The 10,603-nt window shown below is 42.2% G+C and overlaps 1 protein-coding gene across 1 annotated transcript in view; it reads left to right on the forward strand.

The window, feature by feature from the left end:
• Positions 1-10,398, forward strand: part of UBE2V1 (ubiquitin conjugating enzyme E2 V1) — a 19,749-nt gene extending 9,351 nt beyond the window's left edge. The window contains exons 3-5 of the mRNA XM_035900901.1: positions 1,321-1,469; positions 4,879-5,004; positions 5,404-10,398. Coding sequence (XP_035756794.1) covers positions 1,425-1,469; positions 4,879-5,004; positions 5,404-5,550 — 318 coding nt within the window. The 5' untranslated portion in view covers positions 1,321-1,424 and the 3' untranslated portion in view covers positions 5,551-10,398. The remainder of the gene's footprint in view (positions 1-1,320; positions 1,470-4,878; positions 5,005-5,403) is intronic.
• Positions 10,399-10,603: the final 205 nt, after the last annotated feature.

Consider the following 10,603-nt stretch of genomic DNA (forward strand, 5'->3'; position numbering starts at 1 on the left):
CCCAGCCTGGGCTCCTCTCCCCACGGGGCCACAGGCCCTGCCAGGAGCCTGCTCCAGCGTGGGCTTCCCACGGGCTCACAGCCTCCTTTGGGCACCCCCTGCTCTGGCGTGGGGTCCTCTCTGGGCTGCAGATGGGATCTGCTCCCCTGTGCGCTCCCTGGGCTGCAGGGGCACAGCCTGCTCCACCATGGGCTGCACCAGGGGCTGCGGGGGAATCTCTGCTCCGGTGCCTGGAGCTCCTCCTGCCCCTCCTGCTGCACTGACCTGGGGGGCTGCAGGGCTGTTCTGCTCACTGTTCTGTCTCCAGCAGCTGTCCCACAGCAGGTTTTTTTCCCCCTTCTTAAATATGTTATCCCAGAAGTGCTGCCACTGTCACTGATGGGCTTGGCCATGGCCAGCATTGGGTCTCTCTTGGAGCCAGCCAGCATGGGCTCTGTCGGACATGGGGGAAGCTTCTGCAGCTTCTCACAGAAACCATCCCTGTAGCCCCCCCGCTACCAAAACCTTGCCATGCAAACCCAGGACAAAGAAGAAGTGGTGGCTTAGAGTGCATTTATGTTTTGTGATGACTGAACTAGGGATACCTTGAAGAAGAATGAGTAATTATTATGTCCCCTGTGGCCTGGGTTCAAGATCCTCCTTTGCCACGGACTTAGTATGTGACCTTGGATATGTCACCTATGCCATTGTTTTCTGTTAATATAATGGGGATAAGAAAAGTTCCCTGTTTTGCTTTGTGTCTTGAGGATAAGTATGTCAGCAATTAAGAAGTGCTGAAATTCCTTGGTGGTGGAGGTCATAAGTACAAAGGATGCTATTGCTGCTGACAAAGCCCACTTAAATTAACTTCAGATTAACCTACTAATGTTATGAAAGAGTTGTATTTGCTTTGAATGGTATTTTTAAAAGCTCTGAGTGAGTTGAGTGATGTCAAGCCTCTCATGGTGTCATTTTGTAGAATCTTCTAAATGTTTGTTTATAAATCATATAGACAAGTGCTAATTAGAGCTCCATAATACCGTGTTTATCTCTGAATGGACAGAGATTTCCTTTCATTTTACTGCCTGCCCTACTGTCTGGCTTGTCAGCCGTCTAGCGTGCTTAATTGTGGATACCTTGATTTTGCTTGTAAAATCCAAGCTAAATATGGGGATATCTTTTTTTATAGCATTGAAATACTGTCGTTCAATAAATAGTGATATTTTTATGTTTTTAACCGGAATGATTTCTGTAGAATGACCAAAAATATCAGTGAAATTACTCTAGCTTTATTGCTTTACTAGATTTCTCAACTCAAAATATTTTTCTGATTGTTTTCAGGAGTAAAAGTTCCTCGTAATTTTCGTCTGTTGGAAGAACTTGAAGAAGGTCAGAAAGGAGTAGGTGATGGAACAGTTAGCTGGGGCCTTGAAGATGATGAAGATATGACACTTACAAGATGGACAGGAATGATTATTGGGCCTCCAAGAGTAAGTGTCCTCCTAAATATTAAAATAGTGCTGTTACTTTTTTTTTCTTCCCCCTTTTCTTCTCTTAATCTAACCACTGAAGTAGAAAACAAACAAAACACAAATGAGTGAAAAAACACTTTAGTAAGTGATTTATGTTGAAGCTTCATGTTCCATATAATAATGGGTTTCATGTATCTATATGTCTTTTTGCTTATAAATTGGAATATTTTCAGTGTCTTTCTCTGGTTAGTTCTGTTACATGTCTGCTTTATATTTACAGATTCATTAAGACATAACTTTTGAGATTCCAGGATTCTAGTATCCTGTACTCTTGAATACAGCAAGGTTTAAAATCCTTCGGCTAGTGAGATTACATATGGAGCTAACGTAGGTAAAATGTGGATGTTTTGTTCAGTACTGCTAGTCTTTCTCTGTTTCTTGTTGAGTTTATGGGTTGGTTTTTATTGCAGCAGTACTGACTTGCTCTTGTAGAGTTTCAGCTAACTCAGGGAACTCTAATTTTAATGAGTTAGGTTTGTTCTCTGAATGTTCTCTCCCAAAATAGCTTCTTGTAACGCTACTGGTCTTTGTGGTAGTATCATTGCTTTCTCTCTCTCTCTCTTCTCCCCCCAAACCCTACTAAACTGAAACTCTCCACTCTGGTAGTGAACTTGAGGACTTAATTGTGCATCGTATGTATGCATGTATCCTAAAACCAAAACTTGTCTGTCACCTCCGATTTCACTGTGTAAATCTGTTCTGTTTCCTTAATACCTGACCATGAAGTGCAAGTAGCTGATTCTCCTTTCTGCAGTAGTAGATGTTGTCTCCTGTAGTTGGCCTCAGTAACATTTCTCAATCGTTCCAGTGTTCTCAAACTATTATATGGAAATCTTTACAGACCTTTAATCGTGCTACTGCCCTATGTGTTTCCATTCTGTCAGTTGCCTTTCCTGACATACAATGAGTTTGTACAAGAATTTATATTATAATGGCATTGCATGTGCAGTATTTTCTGTCTCATCCAGAAGTGTTTACTTTTTGTCTGCTATTGTTAACATCTCTGCATTTGTGATCGTTTTGTTTGTTTATTATATGCCCAAATAATTTTCTAGAACACCATTTGATTTCAGAACATTAGAAGAGCGTTAATGAGCCTGCATTAAGACTGTGAAGAAAGCTCACTGTGTGCATACGCTTTATGGAAAATTTAAACAACCTTGAAATCTAATTTAGAAAATTAAATAGAAACTGAAATGTGCAAACAGGCATGTGCTGACTTGTCAGTGGTGATAGAAATTTGTAGTTTGTGTCGTACTGCTAACCAAGGCTAGAGGACTGTCCGAGAAGATGATTCAGCTGTGCCTCTTTTGTCTTTCTGACACACTTAGAATATAGATTTTTTCCAAAAGTGTCTTGACTTCTTTTGAGCGTATTGCTTGAAAGCAACAAGCTGTATTGAGAGAGATTCTGGGAACTTTCAGTGCGGTTAGCACTGTTCATACTCAGTTATGTTATCACTGGGTTTTTTTTCTTAATAGGATGTGGGAATACTGTCTCGAAAAAAATTTAAAATCCTATTTCCTTCTGGGTAGAAAGCAATCACTTGTAGCAGGTGGAAGAAGCTTATGATGGGCATCCCAGCAGGAAAAATAAACCATGGTGCAGAGTTAGAGATGTGCTGCTGCTCTGAGTGTCCCTGCTACCATACATGGAAGCACGCTTCTCCTTCCCAGACTTTGTGCGGATGGTTTCGCAGCCAGTGATTCATCTTGTTTACTCAAGCTATTTAAAAACAGTGGCACTGTCAAAACTTCAGCTAATTTAGCTGCACATATTTTATGTTGGCTGTAGACATGTGCACGGTCAAGGCTTTCCATCCACTAGTCTTAATGTGGTGCAGTTATTTGCAAAGACCCTAAAAACCTGCACAGGCCTCTGGGCTGTTAATTGCTCTGTGCTCAAGGCACGCTCAGGGACTTGCTCAGGGGACCTGGGCAGTCCGAGCAGAGCTGACAGATTACTCTTTTTCCGCCCCCCCCCCCCAAAAATCTTTGTGGCAGCCTTCAGTTTGCCACCATCCTGGCTGGACATCTGAAAGGCTGTCTGCCCAAGGCGCTGGAGGAGTGACCAAGAGGTGCCACTGCCACCCAGCCCTGGCCAGGTGCTGGTTCTGCCGCGGGTGGCTGCAGGCTGGTGTAAAGCCACTTCATTTGCATGGGTGGGAAACGGCTGAACCAAGAAGTCAGTTCTTACATTTTTTGGTAGTAGTTTGCATCAAAATGCTCATTAACATTAAAGGAAATATTAAGATGTTCAAGGGCATAACAGGCCCTTAAAAGGAATTGCATGGAGGTTTATATTGAGAAGTTTTTCTATGTTGGGCAACTGTTCGTAGGGTCCTGGTGGAGCCATCGTGCTCTGCTGCCAGAGGTGAGCAGGAGCTGCTGGCTGCTTCTGTGCTGCTGTGCTCACATGTCCACCTGGATTTTTGCTCATGGCCTCTGCCTTGTGAGTTTAATGTTCATTGCAATGTTGAAGGTGCAGGAAATCAGAAGCTCTAAATCTGGAGAGCCTGGCAGCCTAAACTTCCCCATGATGATCCTGTTGCTGTTGTATACTTCTGCCGGCTGCCTGCATTGCCTGGCTTAGCTAGAGCTCAGTGCCAGGCTGCACCAGATCAGCACATCAAAAATAAGTTACTCTCACAACGCAGAATAACATTAACTTGGTTATTTTAATTAATTTTAAATATTGAAGAATTAATGTAGCCTTGTTATACTTGTCTCTTTTCTATACCCATTGATTTGTTAGTTAAAAATTCATGATCCAGGATTTCTCTCTAGTAGATCTTAAGTACCAACAGTGTTACTGCTGTGGAGGCAAAGTGATAATGCTGTTTACAATCAGGATGTACTTTGCAATGTGTTGAATCTTGGAGCATTCCCCTTTCTGAGAACTGGCACATTGGTTTATGACCAAAGAATATTTTTCAAGTGCGGTTCTAGGACAGGCTGACTTTAGATAATTGCCAAAGCTAAAGCTGTGACTTCAGTTTCAAGGTAGTGTGTCTGATCAGTAAACTGATAAAACAAAGCTGCTTCATAAAGATTGGTTGAAAAGAAGGTATCTGAGCTATATGATGATTAAAAAAGCCATTTCAGTTGGTGAATGGGAAGCAATGCCAGGTTCATTCCTTATATGAAAATTTAATGCTTAAAAGACAAGTAGAATTTATTACACTGAAGAGGTAACATTTCATACTTTGAATATTATAAGATGAACCCAAAACAGAGGTAGCCAGCATAGTATTTAAGTGGCTGCCCTTATGTTTAGTGGTTCGCATGTCCCTAAAGTAACCACTGTTTTAACTAAATGCTTATTGAACTGTCTGATGTAATTGTTTCCCCCTTTCTTTTCCCCTCAGACAATTTATGAAAACAGAATATACAGCCTTAAAATAGAATGTGGGCCTAAGTATCCAGAAGCACCTCCATTTGTAAGATTTGTAACAAAAATTAATATGAATGGAGTAAATAGTTCTAATGGAGTGGTAAGTTTTTTTGGTTTTATTTGTTTTAATGTGGTTTTCATATGCAGCTTCGAATTAATGCTTTGTTTCTGCTTGCAACTTGCTTAACTACTTATTGCTCGCTGGTGCCATTTTCTTTGAGTAGAAGGAGAGGGGGGGTAGGAGGGAAGCACCTGAGCCAAGTATGTTCTGAAGTCAAAACATGGGATTTACTTTTCCTGCCCTTTTGCAACTCACAAATAGTTGCATCATGCGGGGATTTATTAGGCTTTTAGGAAACCACTTGACTGCCTTTGCTTTCTTTGGTTTCTCCCACTCAGATTCCTTATAGTTTCTTTAGTTGGGGGGGGGGGGTTGGGGGGGGTTAAGCGTATCAAATGTATCGATTCTGACAGGAACGATATTTTTTGTCTGTTTTAGGTGGACCCCAGAGCCATATCAGTCCTAGCAAAATGGCAGAATTCTTATAGTATCAAAGTTGTTCTGCAAGAGCTTCGGCGTCTAATGATGTCTAAAGAAAATATGAAACTTCCTCAGCCACCTGAAGGACAATGTTACAGCAATTAATTAAAAAAAAAAACAAACATGCCCCCCTTATTCAATTTAAGCTGTCTTCATTTTTCACAGTAGTAAATTTTCTAGATGCATCTTGTAGACCTCAAAATACTGGAAAGGAAGTTCCCATTCAAAGGAAGTTTTTCTTGAGATACTGTAAATGATACTAATTTTTTTTTTCATTTGAAATATAAGTTGTGCTATAACAAATAATCCTGTTGTGTAACCACTGTCCACATAGCTGAACTTCTGGTATCAGGAAAAGTCTATTTAAATTTATTACTGTCAAGACCAGTGTGGCACATCTAACTTAACTGTGAAAGCATACATCCCACAATCACCTTGCTGTGTGTCTGGCCTGGGTTTTTTTTGTTTTGGGTTTTTTTTTTTTCTTTTTCTGTCTTTTGCAATAGAGTCGAAGCTCAGGGCTATTTATTAGGGTAGACACAAAGGTCTTTGCTTCCAGTACTACACTGGGCTTTATGGACTACTAATGGGGATGTGTGCTAACCTCAGTCATCCCTCCCTTTGTGCTATCTCTAGTAAAGGCTGAATGTGACTGTGGTTGTTTTTGGTTTTTTATTATTTTTTTTTTAAATGCCCTGATAATCTGGGGCAAGCTTTCCTTCTTCCCTTTGGCCAAGGCATAGATTGTATTTCTCTTCCTGGTCCCCCTCACCCGTGACATGGGCTTTGGGTGAGGGATTCAGGGTTCTTTTAATCTCTTCCCTCTTCCCCTCTTTTTAGTGGGGGTGCTGCTTTCTTTTTGCCCCTCTTTGAGACTCTTCTCACCCCTGGCCAGCAGGGGTAAGTGTTGGGGCAATGACTTGACCTGTTCCCTCCTGCCTATCATTTTGATTTTGCAACAAATTTAGTCTTCACCAGCCTGGGAAACAAGAGTATGTATTCTGCTCGCAAACTTGGATTTTCCCTGTCCCTCCAGCACTGCTGCCACACCGCCAAGCTGTCCACGGCTGATGTTATTAGATAGGCTTTTGACGTGGTGAAAAGAGCAGTAATTTACCAGGATTGCTGAAATCTTCTGCTGCCAAACTTTAATGAGGAAACTCTGCACATAGAGATTCTGAACACGCACTCCAGCTCAAATAGTTGTATTTTGGTGCTTTGGATTGACCCAAGAATGTTAATTAATGAAATGTTGCACTTAGTTTGGCCCTCCTAAAGATGTGACGACTACAGACAAATCAAATCAATGTAGTAGATTTTATTAGGATTCTGTAAGTTTTAGAAGAGAAATCTCTTCAGTGAAGATTTTGGGGAAGCGGTGCATACAGCAGATTGAGGACCTTTATCGGCTTTGCATCCTGGCAAATCACTGCCTTTTCTGGTTTACTGTTTTGGACCACTAACTGCTGAAATGTGGATGCAAGCTTACGTACAAACAACCTAGTGTGTCCTAAGTTTTATGAAAAATTCAGTGTTTGTGTAAAAAAAAAAAAAAAGAAAAAAAAAGAAAAAGAAAAAAGTAAAAATAAACACATTTTAAAGCAGCAGCTATCAAGTCAATGAACAATTGATGTTTCCATTAACTCTTTTGAGGAAAATATTAGTTGTAAGGATTTAACATCCTCTGTAATTAAAGTTTAACATAACAGTATTCCATAAGCAGCCTTTTTATTGTATCAGACCATTGCCTGATTTTAATATAATAAAAAGTGTGCATTAATATTAGAAGGCTTTAATTGTATTTATGTTTAGAATTTTGATCCCTTATGGAATTCTTGATTTGTTGGAAGTATCTTCCTACAGATCACACTTAGCTAACAGTACGTAAACTGGTGGCGAAAGGCAATTGTCTTTATCCAGCTGCTGCTGCTGTGCCAAGGAGAATCTTTAGTTTTAGTTTAAACCTCCGACTCCCATAGACTTGGCAGTTGGTAACATTACGTGATGCTGAGGAACTGCTGAAATGAATTTCTAGAGACGTGTGCTGTCTGAAGGTGCTCTGTCATTGCAATGACCTTTATGTGCTGTAGTCCTGAGGAAGTCAAATCCCTGTACAGTTGCATGTTATGCTGGCTGTCAAATTCAAGGAGAACTTCACAACCTGAAATTTTACCCGTTTCCCCTCAAATAGTGAAGTGTAAAAAGCTGACCTTCTCTCCAAATCTGGATAAAAACGGGGCTGTGGTCTTTTCCAAGTGGAAAGCATCTCCAGAGGATTGCCAGAAGGTACTCGTTGTGCGTTCACTTCAGTCTTGTGGCGAAACAAGGTTCTTCCTGGGTTAGGAATGAAAAAAGGGAACGACCTTTTGTGAAACTTTGTGAAACTTGCTGCTGGCTTCTGGCCTGGAATGCTACTCAGTCCTTTGGTAGCTTGGAGGGTGTCTGTGAAGACAATGCAACTAATACTTTGTCAGCATCGTCTCTGTGTGTTTATTTAAAATAGCTTGGTATCTAATGATGTTAAATGGGAGTTGGAACAATGCTTGATAATTATAGCGTGCTGCTTGATTATCTCTGTTTTTCAGAGCTATTGTAAGAGTGCCCTTGCCCTTTTCAGGAGGATATGGTTGGTGCGTGTTTGGGGCCTCCCCCAACCTTTGTACTTCCAGTAACGATTTTAAAACCTTGAAACTGCCTGTTTTGCATTCCACCCTGACTTGGGCCGTGCTCATGGCAGGAGCTAACAACATTTGCCATACGAAGCTGGGTTGTGCTTTTTTTTTTTAAAAAAAAGGTGGAGGGGTTCACTCTAAATTTTCTCACCTTGGAGTTGCACTCTTTGAATGTGTCAGTGCTCCCATGCACTGCTGTTCCACTCTCAACCAAGGAGGAGCGGTATGGAAAAATAATCCCCTAAAAGTCAGCTGCCATTGAATCTGCGTGTTGTAGCTTTGTCAGTGTGTGCGACCTGCAAACTGCACGGTGGAAGAGACCAGTCACCCCACAGCCTGATTGCTTGCTCACGCTTCAGAAATGAGGCGGGGAAACGAAGCCGTGTCTTACCTGTATTTCTGGCAGTGTGAAGGCAAAGTATTTACTTGGTGCCCACTGACCCTCAGTTTATGTCCTGAACCGGTGTCTCTTAAGAGAAGGATATGAAGGGATAATAAAGTAAGTGGATTGGCCATACAACAACTGCTGTTCTTGGAGCAGGTGCTACTGGAGGTGGCTGAAGCAGCGCTGGGGGAGGAGACTGGTTTTTGCAGGAGATGGCCATGGGGCTGCCCCTTACTGCTTCCTGCAGAGGTTACATGGGCCACCCTTGTACCAAATGGACTGGACACTTCCCATAAAAAAAAACCCTCACCTGCCAGTGCTTTCCCTGGATGCAGAGCGAGCTTTTGACTTTGCTCCTAGGACGAAGACGGTAGAGGGAGCTAGCAAGCTTTACAAGGCTTGGGTCTGAGTAAGGTGCAAGTGCTGCTCAATTTAAATGTTAAGTCCTCTTGTGGGAACCACTTTTCATATTTATCCTGAACCGATTTCAATTTTAAAAGCCTGTTTGTCATGACTTTCTCACTGTACAGGCATTAACTTGCTAGGGGGAAAACCAGCACTGCAGTGAGATTTTAATTGTTAATAAAGACTAATTGTTCTTTGCTGCTTGCTTTGTTGTAATTAAGCTCTGTGTCTGTATGTAGGGAGTATATCCTTAAATACGCCTTTTCTGTACTCTTACAGTGTCTCACAGTGCTTTGGATTTAAAATCCCAAGTTTCTTCCACTATCACTAGGGCAATAATTTTTAAGCCAAAAAGTGTCATCAGCTGCTCTGTGAGATGCCAGTGCTGACCGTGGCTCACCCTGGACTTGTACGAGGATGCCAAACAGGAAAAGCAGCCGGTGAGTGCGGCCGTGCCCATCGGCCTTGGGCAAGCAGCCTGGCCGGTGGACGGGCTGCTCTGAACGCTCTTCATGCCGCTTCAAAGCCACGGGACCGAGCGTCCTGTGGCACTACCAGGCAGATGTGATGTAGAGGAGCAGTGTTAAATTAGCTGGCTTTAACGAGGGAGGCAAACCCAAGGGAGAGATGCAGTGGGACGTGCGCTTACCGCCTTGCCAAATACCAGCCTTTGTAGTGTCTTGCCAGGATTGTAGGGGCTGCCTGTGGCTTACCTTGCTGTTTGTGGGAATCGGCCATTAGGCAGTTGAGGTCAGTACTTTACCTACAGGACAGTGTTTCCTACATCAAGAAACAGCATAGTGAATTCAATATTTTTCTTCAAGCTGGCACTGGCTTACACTGAAACAAGGGAGTTCCAGTTCTGCATGTAGCTGTAAATATGTGTCTGCTTCAAGCTGTACCTACCTTGAGCTGAAAGAAGGTGAAGAGGATTTGATAACGGTATTCTTAATTTTTTTTTTTTTTTTACATATTATTTCATATTTAAGAAGCTTTTTCTGATGGCTTAGAGTTTTCCTAAGTCAGTGGAAATTGCCTTACTGCATTAACTGGCTAGGGCACTTTCCAAAAGCATGCTAACCTTGCTGTTGACTAAGATTCAGCTTCTCGTTTCCTCTGGTCTTGCTGTAGCAGATTGCTGGAGAATGTGCTTAACTTCGAAGCCTGCGAAGAACCCCAGTGAAGTAAAATTTAAGTTAGGCGCATGCTTAAGTGCTTTGTTGGACCGGAGCCAGCATGCTCGGCCTCTGCTAGGGAAGAGACTTTTTTTTTTTTTTTAGCCTTTATTGAGCATCTTCGTAGTCCTCCTTCCTTGGTGCTACGCCCTTGGTGCTTATGCCTTCTCATTTTCACCTGATGTCTCCTGCATTTGTTGTAACAAAAAAGCAAACAGCAGAAGACAAGGTGGAAGATCAGGAGATAAGCTAGAGTCTCATCATTTTATATCTATCAAGCATCTTGTTGCCTTTTTCATCCTTATCTCCTTTTAAATAAAGCCTACAAAGGGCTTTCAGAAATGTGGGTCCTGTCCTAATTTTCTGCCTCTTGAGCCAGGTTGGTGCTGGCTTTGCCCTCACATGTGTAGGAAGCCCTGTGGTACCTTGATGGGTAACAGGAGGGGAGAATGAACGTCAAACGGTCTGTCCAAAAGTCCCTTTCCCCTCTCCGTTGCTCAATGTTGATTCTTCTGTGTTGT

The sequence above is a fragment of the Egretta garzetta genome, unplaced genomic scaffold, assembly GCF_000687185.1.
Source record: "Egretta garzetta isolate BGI_Z169 unplaced genomic scaffold, ASM68718v1 scaffold188, whole genome shotgun sequence".
Classification (NCBI taxonomy): domain Eukaryota; kingdom Metazoa; phylum Chordata; class Aves; order Pelecaniformes; family Ardeidae; genus Egretta; species Egretta garzetta.